The sequence below is a fragment of the Heptranchias perlo genome, chromosome 19 (genome assembly GCF_035084215.1).
Source record: "Heptranchias perlo isolate sHepPer1 chromosome 19, sHepPer1.hap1, whole genome shotgun sequence".
Lineage (NCBI taxonomy): Eukaryota > Metazoa > Chordata > Chondrichthyes > Hexanchiformes > Hexanchidae > Heptranchias > Heptranchias perlo.
Window position 1 is genome coordinate 50,994,992 of NC_090343.1, and position 14,911 is coordinate 51,009,902.

At 47.2% G+C, this 14,911-nt stretch overlaps 1 protein-coding gene across 1 annotated transcript in view; it reads right to left on the reverse strand.

The window, feature by feature from the left end:
• The window catches only part of cox4i2 (cytochrome c oxidase subunit 4I2), an 82,824-nt gene that overhangs the window by 14,911 nt on the left and 53,002 nt on the right, over positions 1 to 14,911 (reverse strand). Inside the window, exons 2-3 of the mRNA XM_068000739.1 lie at positions 11,752 to 11,916; positions 10,544 to 10,675 (exon numbers count right to left, since the gene is read on the reverse strand). Coding sequence (XP_067856840.1) covers positions 10,544 to 10,675; positions 11,752 to 11,916 — 297 coding nt within the window. The remainder of the gene's footprint in view (positions 1 to 10,543; positions 10,676 to 11,751; positions 11,917 to 14,911) is intronic.

Consider the following 14,911-nt stretch of genomic DNA (forward strand, 5'->3'; position numbering starts at 1 on the left):
CTCAGGTGAATCGTGTCGAAATGACATTTTCGAATCCTTCGCATTTGAAAATCACAGAACAATGCCTGGTGATTACAGCCCGTTGCCAAGGCAATCACAGTGAGCAGACAGAAAGGTGTCACCTAAAAGGCCACCGAATATACAAACCCCCAAAAGAGAGAGAGAGAGAGAGAGAAGGAAGACGGCAAATGACCCGTTATATTAAAAACAGATAACATTTGTTCGCTGGTGGGGTTACGTGTAGTGTGACATGAACCCAAGATCCCGGTTGAGGCCGTCCTCATGGGTGCGGAACTTGGCTATCAAATTCTGCTCGACGATTTTGCGTTGTCGTGTGTCTCGAAGGCCGCCTTGGAGTACGCTTACCCGAAGGTCTGTGGCTGAATGTCCATGACTGCTAAAGTGTTCCCTGACTGGGAGGGAACCCTCCTGTCTGGCGATTGTTGCGCGGTGTCCGTTCATCCGTTGCCGCAGTGTCTGCATGGTCTCGCCAATGTACCATGCTCTGGGGCATCCTTTCCTGCAACGTATGAGGTAGACAACGTTGGCCGAGTCACAGGAGTATGAACCGTGCACCTGGTGGGTGGTGTCCTCTCGTGTGATGGTGGTATCTGTGTCGATGATCTGGCATGTCTTGCAGCGGTTACCGTGGCAGGGTTGTGTGGTGTCGTGGACGCTGTTCTCCTGAAAGCTGGGTAATTTGCTGCGAACGATGGTTTGTTTGAGGTTGGGTGGCTGTTTAAAGGCGAGTAGTGGAGGCGTGGGGATGGCCTTAGCGAGGTGTTCGTCATCATTGATGATCACGATGGACGTCTCGGCACTCTACACCAGTATCCCCCACGATGACGGCATCGCTGCGACAGCATCAATACTCAACACCAACAACAGCCAATCTCCAGACGCCATCCTACAACTCATCCGCTTCATCCTGGATCACAATGTCTTCACCTTCAATAACCAGTTCTTTACCCAAACACATGGAACAGCCATGGGGACCAAATTCACACCCCAATACGCCAACATTTTCATGCACAAGTTCGAGCAGGACTTCTTCACTGCACAGGACCTCCAACCAACACTATACACCAGATACATCGACGACATTTTCTTTCTATGGACCTACGGTGAGGAATCACTAAAGAGACTACACGATAACATCAACAAGTTCCATCCCACCATCAAGCTCACCATGGACCACTCCTCAGAATCAGTTTCTTTCTTGGACACACGAATCTCCATCAAAGACGGGCACCTCAGCACCTCACTCTACCGCAAGCCCACGGACAACCTCACGATGCTCCACTTTTCCAGCTTCCACCCTAACCACGTCAAAGAGGCCATCCCCTATGGACAGGCCCTGCGAATACACAGGGTCTGCTCAGACGAGGAGGAACGCGATGGACACCTACAGACGCTGAAAGACGCCTCAGAAGACTAACACGGGACGCAACCAACAGAGTACCCTTCGTCGTCCAGTACTTCCCCGGAGCGGAGAAACTACGCCATGTTCTCCGCAGCCTTCAACATGTCATCAATGATGACGAACACCTCGCTATGGCCATCCCCACACCTCCACTACTCGCCTTCAAACAGCCACCTGACCTCAAACAGACCATCGTTCGCAGCAAATTACCCAGCTTTCAGGAGAACAGCGTCCACGACACCACACAACCCTGCCACGGCAACCTCTGCAAGACATGCCAGATCATCGACACAGATACCACCATCACACGAGAGGACACCACCCACCAGGTGCACGGTTCATACTCCTGTGACTCGGCCAACGTTGTCTACCTCATACGTTGCAGGAAAGGATGCCCCAGAGCATGGTACATTGGCGAGACCATGCAGACGCTGCGACAACGGATGAATGGACACCGCGCAACAATTGCCAAACAGGAGGGTTCTCTCCCTGTCGGGGAACACTTCAGCAGTCATGGACATTCAGCCACCGACCTTCGGGTAAGCATACTCCAAGGCGGCCTTCGAGACACATGACAACGCAAAATCGTCGAGCAGAAATTGATAGCCAAGTTCCGCACCCATGAGGACGGCCTCAACCGGGATCTTGGGTTCATGTCACACTACACGTAACCCCACCAGCGAACAAATGTTATCTGTTTTAAATATAACGATGTGGAGATGCCGGTGATGGACTGGGGTTGACAATTGTAAACAATTTTACAACACCAAGTTATAGTCCAGCAATTTTATTTTAAATTCACAAGCTTTCGGAGATTTTCTCCTTCCTCAGGCAAATGTTTCAAGATCTCCTTGAAGCCTACGCATTTATACATATTGAACAATAATACATGGTGTTTACAGACTGCCCCTGCAACTGCCCGTTGCCAAGGCAATCACCGTGTTCAGACAGAGAGGTGTTACCTGCAGAACCTCCGAATACACATTCAACAAAAAAACAAACAGGGAAAAAAAACAGAGAAAAAAAAACACAGAGAGTACCCTTTGTCGTCCAGTACTTCCCCGGAGCGGAGAAACTACGCCATGTTCTCCGCAGCCTTCAACATGTCATCAATGAGGACAAACACCTCGCTATGGCCATCCCCACACCTCCACTACTCGCCTTTAAACAGCCACCCAACCTCAAACAGACCATCGTTCGCAGCAAACTACCTAGCTTTCAAGAGAACAGCGTCCACGACGCCACACAACCCTGCCACGGTAACCTCTGCAAGACATGCCAGATCATCGACACAGATACCACCATCACACGAGATGACACCACCCACCAGGTGCATGGTTCATACTCCTGTGACTCAGCCAACGTTGTCTACCTCATACGTTGCAGGAAAGGATGCCCCAGAGCATGGTACATTGGCGAGACCATGCAGACGCTGCGACAACGGATGAACGGACACCGCGCAACAATCGCCAAACAGGAGGGTTCCCTCCCAGTCGGGGAACACTTCAGCAGTCATGGACATTCATCCACCGACCTTCGGGTAAGCGTACTCCAAGGCGGCCTTCGAGACACACGACAACGCAAAATCGTCGAGCAGAAATTGATAGCCAAGTTCCGCACCCATGAGGACGGCCTCAACCGGGATCTTGGGTTCATGTCACGCTACACGTTACCCCACCAGCGAACAAATGTTATCTGTTTTTAATATAATGGGTCATTTGCTGGCTCTCTCTGCCTTCCGGATGTTTCTGCCTCTCTCTGTGTTTTTTTTTCTCTGTTTTTTTTCCCTGTTTGTTTTTTTGTTGAATGTGTATTCGGAGGTTCTGCAGGTAACACCTCTCTGTCTGAACACGGTGATTGCCTTGGCAACGGGCAGTTGCAGGGGCAGTCTGTAAACACCATGTATTATTGTTCAATATGTATAAATGCGTAGGCTTCAAGGAGATCTTGAAACATTTGCCTGAGGAAGGAGAAAATCTCCGAAAGCTTGTGAATTTAAAATAAAATTGCTGGACTATAACTTGGTGTTGTAAAATTGTTTACAATTAAATATAACGGGTCATTTGCCGTCTTCCTTCTCTCTCTCTCTCTTTTTTTTTGGGGGTTTGTATATTGGGTGGCCTTTTAGGTGACACCTTTCTGTCTGCTCACTGAGATTGCCTTGGCAACGGGCTTTAATCACCAGGCATTGTTCTGTGATTTTCAAATGCGAAGGATTCGAAAATGTCATTTCGACACTATTCACCTGAGGAAGTAGGAAGCCTCCGAAAGCTTGTGGAATTTAAAATAAATTTGTTGGACTATAACTTGCTGTTGTAAAATTTTTTACAATTATACAGAGTATAGCTGCACAGTGTAACAAACCCATCACTATACACGGTATAGACGTTCAGTGTAATACACCCATCACTATACACGGTATAGACGTTCAGTGTAATAAACCCATCACTGTACACGGTATAGACGTTCAGTGTAATACACCCATCACTATACACGGTATAGACGTTCAGTGTAATGAACCCATCACTATACACGATATAGATGTTCAGTGTAATGAACCCATCACTATACACGGTATAGACGTTCAGTGTAATACACCCATCACTATACACGGTACAGAAGTTCAGTGTAATACACCCATCACTATACACGGTATAGACGTTCAGTGCAATACACCCATCACGATACACGGTATAGACGTTCAGTGTAATGAACCCATCACTATACACGGTATAGACGTTCAGTGTAATACACCCATCACTGTACACGGTATAGACGCTCAGTGTAATGAACGCATCACTATACACGGTATAGACGTTCAGTGTAATGAACCCATCACTATACACGGTACAGACGCTCAGTGTAATGAACCAATCACTAGACACGGTATAGACGTTCAGTGTAATAAACCCATCACTATACACGGTATAGACGTTCAGTGTAATAAACCCATCACTGTACACGGTATAGGCGTTCAGTGTAATACACCCATCACTATACACGGTATAGACGTTCAGTGTAATACACCCATCACTGTACACGGTATAGACGTTCAGTGTAATACACCCATCACTATACACGGTATAGACGCTCAGTGTAATACACCCATCACTGTACACGGTATAGACGTTCAGTGTAATACATCCATCACTGTACACGGTATAGACGTTCAGTGTAATACACCCATCACTATACACGGTATAGACGCTCAGTGTAATACACCCATCACTGTACACGGTATAGACGTTCAGTGTAATACACCCATCACTATACACGGTATAGACGCTCAGTGTAATACACCCATCACTATACACGGTATAGACGTTCAGTGTAATACACCCATCACTATACACGGTATAGACGTTCTGTGTAATACACCCATCACTATACACGGTATAGACGTTCAGTGTAATACACCCATCACTATACACGGTATAGACGTTCTGTGTAATACACCCATCACTATACACGGTATAGACGTTCAGTGTAATACACCCATCACTGTACACGGTATAGGCGTTCAGTGTAATACACCCATCACTATACACGGTATAGACGTTCAGTGTAATACACCCATCACTGTACACGGTATAGACGTTCAGTGTAATACACCCATCACTATACACGGTATAGACGCTCAGTGTAATACACCCATCACTGTACACGGTATAGACGTTCAGTGTAATACACCCATCACTGTACACGGTATAGACGCTCAGTGTAATACACCCATCACTGTACACGGTATAGAAGTTCAGTGTAATACACCCATCACTATACACGGTATAGACGCTCAGTGTAATACACCCATCACTATACACGGTATAGACGTTCAGTGTAATACACCCATCACTATACACGGTATAGGCGTTCAGTGTAATACACCCATCACTATACACGGTATAGACGTTCAGTGTAATACACCCATCACTATACACGGTATAGACGCTCAGTGTAATACACCCATCACTGTACACGGTATAGACGTTCAGTGTAATACACCCATCACTATACACGGTATAGACGCTCAGTGTAATACACCCATCACTATACACGGTATAGACACTCAGTGTAATACACCCATCACTATACACGGTATAGACGCTCAGTGTAATACACCCATCACTATACACGGTATAGACGTTCAGTGTAATACACCCATCACTATACACGGTATAGACGCTCAGTGTAATACACCCATCACTATACACGGTATAGACGTTCAGTGTAATACACCCATCACTATACACGGTATAGACGTTCAGTGTAATACACCCATCACTATACACGGTATAGACGTTCAGTGTAATACACCCATCACTATACACGGTATAGACGTTCAGTGTAATACACCCATCACTGTACATGGTATAGACGTTCAGTGTAATGAACCAATCACTATACACGGTATAGACGTTCAGTGTAATACACCCATCACTGTACATGGTATAGACGCTCAGTGTAATACACCCATCACTATACACGGTATAGACGTTCAGTGTAATACACCCATCACTATACACGGTATAGACGTTCAGTGTAATACACCCATCACTGTACATGGTATAGACGCTCAGTGTAATACACCCATCACTATACACGGTATAGACGTTCTGTGTAATACACCCATCACTATACATGGTATAGACGTTCAGTGTAATACACCCATCACTATACACGGTATAGACGTTCAGTGTAATACACCCATCACTATACACGGTATAGACGTTCAGTGTAATACACCCATCACTGTACACGGTATAGACGTTCAGTGTAATACACCCATCACTATACACGGTATAGACGTTCAGTGTAATACACCCATCACTGTACACGGTATAGACGTTCAGTGTAATACACCCATCACTATACACGGTATAGACGTTCAGTGTAATAAACCCATCACTGTACACGGTATAGACGTTCAGTGTAATACACCCATCACTATACACGGTATAGACGTTCAGTGTAATAAACCCATCACTGTACACGGTATAGACGTTCAGTGTAATAAACCCATCACTGTACACGGTATAGACGTTCAGTGTAATAAACCCATCACTGTACACGGTATAGACGTTCAGTGTAATAAACCCATCACTGTACACGGTATAGACGTTCAGTGTAATACACCCATCACTATACACGGTATAGACGTTCAGTGTAATACACCCATCACTGTACACGGTATAGACGTTCTGTGTAATACACCCATCACTATACACGGTATAGACGTTCAGTGTAATACACCCATCACTATACACGGTATAGACGTTCTGTGTAATACACCCATCACTATACACGGTATAGACGTTCAGTGTAATACACCCATCACTGTACACGGTATAGGCGTTCAGTGTAATACACCCATCACTATACACGGTATAGACGTTCAGTGTAATACACCCATCACTGTACAAGGTATAGACGCTCAGTGTAATACACCCATCACTATACACGGTACAGACGTTCAGTGTAATAAACCCATCACTGTACACGGTATAGACGTTCAGTGTAATAAACCCATCACTGTACACGGTATAGACGTTCAGTGTAATAAACCCATCACTGTACACGGTATAGACGTTCAGTGTAATACACCCATCACTATACACGGTATAGGCGTTCAGTGTAATACACCCATCACTGTGCACGGTATAGACGTTCAGTGTAATACACCCATCACTATACACGGTATAGACGTTCAGTGTAATACACCCATCACTATACACGGTATAGACATTCAGTGTAATACACCCATCACTATACACGGTATAGACGTTCTGTGTAATACACCCATCACTATACACGGTATAGACGTTCAGTGTAATACACCCATCACTATACACGGTATAGACGTTCTGTGTAATACACCCATCACTATACACGGTATAGACGTTCAGTGTAATACACCCATCACTGTACACGGTATAGGCGTTCAGTGTAATACACCCATCACTATACACGGTATAGACGTTCAGTGTAATACACCCATCACTGTACACGGTATAGACGTTCAGTGTAATACACCCATCACTATACACGGTATAGACGCTCAGTGTAATACACCCATCACTGTACACGGTATAGACGTTCAGTGTAATACACCCATCACTGTACACGGTATAGACGTTCAGTGTAATACACCCATCACTATACACGGTATAGACGCTCAGTGTAATACACCCATCACTGTACACGGTATAGACGTTCAGTGTAATACACCCATCACTATACACGGTATAGGCGTTCAGTGTAATACACCCATCACTGTACACGGTATAGACGTTCAGTGTAATAAACCCATCACTGTACACGGTATAGACGTTCAGTGTAATAAACCCATCACTGTACACGGTACAGACGTTCAGTGTAATACACCCATCACTATACACGGTACAGACGTTCAGTGTAATACACCCATCACTGTACACGGTATAGACGTTCAGTGTAATACACCCATCACTATACACGGTATAGACGTTCAGTGTAATACACCCATCACTATACACGGTATAGACGTTCAGTGTAATAAACCCATCACTGTACACGGTACAGACGTTCAGTGTAATACACCCATCACTATACACGGTACAGACGTTCAGTGTAATACACCCATCACTATACACGGTATAGACGTTCAGTGTAATACACCCATCACTATACACGGTATAGACGTTCAGTGTAATACACCCATCACTATACACGGTATAGACGTTCTGTGTAATACACCCATCACTATACACGGTATAGACGTTCAGTGTAATACACCCATCACTATACACGGTATAGACGTTCTGTGTAATACACCCATCACTATACACGGTATAGACGTTCAGTGTAATACACCCATCACTGTACACGGTATAGGCGTTCAGTGTAATACACCCATCACTATACACGGTATAGACGTTCAGTGTAATACACCCATCACTGTACACGGTATAGACGTTCAGTGCAATACACCCATCACTATACACGGTATAGACGCTCAGTGTAATACACCCATCACTGTACACGGTATAGACGTTCAGTGTAATACATCCATCACTGTACACGGTATAGACGTTCAGTGTAATACACCCATCACTATACACGGTATAGACGCTCAGTGTAATACACCCATCACTGTACACGGTATAGACGTTCAGTGTAATACACCCATCACTATACACGGTATAGACGCTCAGTGTAATACACCCATCACTATACACGGTATAGACGTTCAGTGTAATACACCCATCACTATACACGGTATAGACGTTCTGTGTAATACACCCATCACTATACACGGTATAGACGTTCAGTGTAATACACCCATCACTATACACGGTATAGACGTTCTGTGTAATACACCCATCACTATACACGGTATAGACGTTCAGTGTAATACACCCATCACTGTACACGGTATAGGCGTTCAGTGTAATACACCCATCACTATACACGGTATAGACGTTCAGTGTAATACACCCATCACTGTACACGGTATAGACGTTCAGTGTAATACACCCATCACTATACACGGTATAGACGCTCAGTGTAATACACCCATCACTGTACACGGTATAGACGTTCAGTGTAATACACCCATCACTGTACACGGTATAGACGTTCAGTGTAATACACCCATCACTATACACGGTATAGACGCTCAGTGTAATACACCCATCACTGTACACGGTATAGAAGTTCAGTGTAATACACCCATCACTATACACGGTATAGACGCTCAGTGTAATACACCCATCACTATACACGGTATAGACGCTCAGTGTAATACACCCATCACTGTACACGGTATAGACGTTCAGTGTAATACACCCATCACTATACACGGTATAGACGCTCAGTGTAATACACCCATCACTATACACGGTATAGACGCTCAGTGTAATACACCCATCACTATACACGGTATAGACGCTCAGTGTAATACACCCATCACTATACACGGTATAGACGTTCAGTGTAATACACCCATCACTATACACGGTATAGACGCTCAGTGTAATACACCCATCACTATACACGGTATAGACGTTCAGTGTAATACACCCATCACTATACACGGTATAGACGTTCAGTGTAATACACCCATCACTATACACGGTATAGACGTTCAGTGTAATACACCCATCACTGTACACGGTATAGACGTTCAGTGTAATACACCCGTCACTATACACGGTATAGACGTTCAGTGTAATACACCCATCACTATACACGGTATAGACGTTCAGTGTAATACACCCATCACTTTGGAAGAAAGACATTTCTTTGGCACCTTTCACAGCCTGTCGACTTCAGCCAATCAAGTACTTTTGAAGTGTTGTAAAGTAGGAAATGCACAGCAAGATCCCACACAAAGCAATGTGATAATGACTGGATAATCTGTTGTCGGTGTTGGTTGAGGGATAAATATTGGCCAGCACACCAGGGTGTGCTCCCCTGTTTTGCTTCAAAATAGTGGCCTGGGATCTGAAGTACTGCACTGGAGTGTCAGACTGGATCATGTGCTCAAGTCTCTGGAGTGGGGCTTGAACCCATGACCTTCTGAGTCAGAGGTGAGAGTGTTACCACTGAGCGAAGGCTGACGCCTTTACATGGTATATTTGCACTGTGCTGGATCGACAGGCAAATATTAACAACTGTTGAGCAAAGAACGTTTGTGTTTGAACTGAGGGAAGAAAAGCTATAAATAGAATGTAGAATGTGTGTACTCTACTGACAGGATTGACAGTGAAACGGCTGGTGAGTTTTGGAGGGCCCTATCACTCAGAGGAGCCTCCACAGAGTGACGCCACGGATAAAGTGATACATCAGCCACCATGAAAGTGCATGCTGCTCCTACAATCCCCAACAGAAACCAAGGAGCAGCCGGACCCAAGAACCACCTGAGCTCACACCTGGCAGTTTCCAGGCTCCAGATTGCTGCAGTCAGTGGTGTGCGGGGCCTAGTGTTTGCCTGGACCTGTCGCACTGCAGTGCAGGCCGAATCACGGCAGAACAAAGTGTTCCCCACTCCCGCCGTTAATCTCCCCACCCACAGTTTGTAATTGGTGTAAAACAAGTTTAATGATGTACAAAGAGTAGGAAGGGGACGGGGGAGGGGCTCACCGTAGATGCTCTGCCACCACACGATCAGGCCGGTGAACCCGATGAAGATGAAGATTCCACCCAGCACCGTCTTCCACTCATTGGTTGGTTTGCACATCTCGGCGTAGCTCTGGTTGAAAGTGACGCGATACACTAGAGTAGAACACAGAACATCGGGTCAATGGGAGAGCTCGTTATTGGTCTACCCCGCACTCGTGCAGCTCCCCCACAGTGAAGGTGGTTCCTCAGTGGGACTCCCTTAGGATTAACTGCTGTCTAACATGAAGCACACGGGAGGGTTAATGCGTGCCTGCTTTTCAGAATCAATTCTACATAAGGGCGGGTGGTAAATATTATTCAAACTACCCTGTCTCTCCTCATCTTAGTGACAAATGAGACTTGATGAGAAATTTTGTTTGAAATCTTTTTTAGAAACATCAATTTTCTGAGCTGCAAATATCCACGCGAGGTCAAGGGTCAATGTCCTTCAGGCCTGTCTGTGATGTCACTGACGGTCCCGTGCGAGGTCAGGGGTCACTGCCCGTTAGGCTTGTCCGTGATGTCACTGATGGTCCCGGGTGAGGGAAAAGGGAGAAACGGTTTAGACCAAACATTACAAGTTTCTTCCAGTAGCCCTGCTCCCATCCCAGCCCAGTCACATTATATCTCAGCAACATCACAGACAGGCCTAATGGGCAGTGACCCCTGACCTCGCCCAGGACCGTCAGTGACATCACAGAAAGGCCCAAGAGGCAGGGACCCCTGACCTCATGTGGCTCCCTCGACAGGGCAGCGCAGTGAATTAGACCATGGCCACGGGATCTGTGTTTGAATCCAGCCCAGACTGCTGGGACACGAGCTGCCTGCAGAATGAGCTTGGGGAGTTCAAACCCAGTTCCCAGGAGGCACTGGCAACCCAGGCCCCAGAGCTGAACATTAATTCCCAGGAAATCTGCAGTCTCAGTCAGACAGGCCACAACACAGCTGGTACTGGGAGGGTAAAATGACACACCGATAAAGTGAGGGACATTCTCCTGAGCTCAGGGTGGGGCACACTGTGAAGCAGAGTAGAGGATGATTGACTCTGCATCGAACTGGTGCTCCACCTGAGCTGGGAGTGTGCGACGCCCTCACTGGGTGCCTGGAATGAAACGTGTTCCATTCCCCAGCACGAACATCCACTCAATGAGAGACAAAGGTCTTCACCCAAACGCCACAGATTCACTTACATGCGATCATCTCTTCATTGGTCAGGTTCTTCCATGAACTCTTCTCCTTTTCCTTCAGGGATTTCTGCTCCGCACTCAGGTTCTGTAAATAAGCAATATCGGGGAGAGGGGTATCCCGGCGATCACAGTACATCGGGACCGAAAGGTCCTCACCTTTAGCGACCTCTGGAAAACAACATGCACAGGTGTTAACGTAAACAGTGTGTCCCTCCTACTCCCCATTAGTGTACAGTGTGTCCCTCCTACTCCCCATTAATGTACAGTGTATCCCTCCAACTCCCCATTAATGTACAGTGAGTCCCTCCAACTCCCCATTAGTGTACAGTGTGTCCCTCCTACTCCCCATTAGTGTACAGTGAGTCCCTCCTACTCCCCATTAGTGTACAGTGTGTCCCTCCTACTCCCCAGTAGTGTACAGTGTGTCCCTCCTACTCCCCATTAGTGTACAGTGTGTCCCTCCAACTCCCCATTAGTGTACAGTGTGTCCCTCCTACTCCCCATTAGTGTACAGTGTGTCCCTCCAACTCCCCATTAGTGCACAGTGTGTCCCTCCTACTCCCCGTTAGTGTACAGTGTGTCCCTCCTACTCCCCATTAGTGTACAGTGTGTCCCTCCAACTCCCCATTAGTGTACAGTGTGTCCCTCTAACTCCCCATTAGTGTACAGTGTGTCCCTCCAACTCCCCATTAGTGTACAGTGTGTCCCTCTAACTCCCCAGTAGTGTACAGTGTGTCCCTCCTACTCCCAATTAGTGTACAGTGTATCCCTCCTATTCCCCATTAGAGTACAGTGTGTCCCTCCTACTCCCCATTAGTGTACAGTGTGTCCCTCCTACTCCCCATTAGTGTACAGTGTGTCCCTCTAAGTCCCCAGTAGTGTACAGTGTGTCCCTCCTACTCCCCATTAGCGTACAGTGTGTCCCTCCTACTCCCCATTAGTGTACAGTGTGTCCCTCCCACTCTCCATTAGTGTACAGTGTGTCCCTCCAACTCACCATTAGTGTACAGTGTGTCCCTCCGACTCCCCGTTAGTGTACAGTGTGTCCCTCCTACTCCCCATTAGTGTACAGCGTGTCCCTCCTACTCCCCATTAGTGTACAGTGTGTCCCTCCGACTCCCCGTTAGTGTACAGTGTGTCCCTCCTACTCCCCATTAGTGTACAGCGTGTCCCTCCTACTCCCCATTAGTGTACAGTGTGTCCCTCCGACTCCCCATTAGTGTACAGTGTGTCCCTCCTACTCCCCGTTAGTGCACAGTGAGTCCCTCCGACTCCCCATTAGTGTACAGTGTGTCCCTCCTACTCCCCATTAGTGTACAGTGTGTCCCTCCTACTCCCCATTAGTGCACAGTGTGTCCCTCCTACTCCCCATTAGTGTACAGTGAGTCCCTCCGACTCCCCATTCGTGTGCAGTGTGTCACTCTAACGCCCCAGTCGTGTACAGTGTGTACCTCCTACTCCCGATTAGTGTACATTCTGTCCCTCCTGCTCCCCATTAGTGTACAGTGTGTCACTCCTACTCCCGATTAGTGTACAGTGTGTCCCTTCTACTCCCCATTAGCGTACAGTGTGTCCCTCCTACTCCCCATTAGTGTACAGTGTGTCCCTCCTACTCCCCATTAGTGTACAGTGTGTCCCTCCTACTCCCCATTAGTGCACAGTGTGTCCCTCCTACTCCCCATTAGTGTACAGTGAGTCCTTCCGACTCCCCATTCGTGTGCAGTGTGTCCCTCTAACTCCCCATTAGTGCACAGTGTGTCCCTCTAACTCCCCATTAGTGTACAGTGTGTCCCTCCTACTCCCCGTTAGTGTACAGTGTGTCCCTCCTACTCCCCATTAGTGCACAGTGTGTCCCTCCTACTCCCCATTAGTGTACAGTGTGTCCGTCCTACTCCCCATTAGCGTACAGTGTGTCCCTCCTACTCCCCATTAGTGTACAGTGTGTCCCTCCTACTCCCCATTAGTGTACATTCTGTCCCTCCTACTCCCCATTAGTGTACAGTGTGTCCCTCCTACTCCCCGCTAGTGTACAGTGTGTCCCTCCGACTCCACATTAGTGTACAGTGAGTCCCTCCTACTCCCCATTAATGTACAGTGTGTCGCTCCTACTCCCCATTAATGTACAGTGTGTCCCTCCTACTCCCCATTAGTGTACAGTGTGTCCCTCCAACTCCCCAGTCGTGTACAGTGTGTCCCTCCTACTCCCCATTAGTGCACAGCGTGTCCCTCGAACTCCACATTAGTGTACAGTGTGTCCCTCTAACTCCCCAGTAGTGTACAGTGTGTCCCTCCTACTCCCCATTAGTGTACAGTGTGTCCATCCTACTCCCCATTAGTGTACAGTGTGTCCCTCTAACTCCCCATTAGTGTACAGTGTGTCCCTCCTACTCCCAATTAGTGTACAGTGTATCCCTCCTATTCCCCATTAGTGTACAGTGTGTCCCTCCTACTCCCAATTAGTGTACAGTGTGTCCCTCCTACTCCCCATTAGTGTACAGTGTGTCCCTCCTACTCCCCATTAGTGTACAGTGTGTCCCTCTAACTCCCCAGTAGTGTACAGTGTGTCCCTCCTACTCCCAATTAGTGTACAGTGTATCCCTCCTACTCCCCATTAGCGTACAGTGTGTCCCTCCTACTCCCCGTTAGTGTACAGTGTGTCCCTCCAACTCCCCAGTCGTGTACAGTGTGTCCCTCCTACTCCCCATTAGTGCACAGCGTGTCCCTCGAACTCCACATTAGTGTACAGTGTGTCCCTCTAACTCCCCAGTAGTGTACAGTGTGTCCCTCCTACTCCCCATTAGTGTACAGTGTGTCCCTCCTACTCCCCATTAGTGTACAGTGTGTCCCTCTAACTCCCCATTAGTGTACAGTGTGTCCCTCCTACTCCCAATTAGTGTACAGTGTATCCCTCCTATTCCCCATTAGTGTACAGTGTGTCCCTCCTACTCCCAATTAGTGTACAGTGTGTCCCTCCTACTCCCCATTAGTGTACAGTGTGTCCCTCCTACTCCCCATTAGTGTACAGTGTGTCCCTCTAACTCCCCAGTAGTGTACAGTGTGTCCCTCCTACTCCCAATTCGTGTACAGTGTATCCCTCCTACTCCCCATTAGCGTACAGTGTGTCCCTCCTACTCCCCGTTAGTGTACAGTGTGTCCCTCCCAC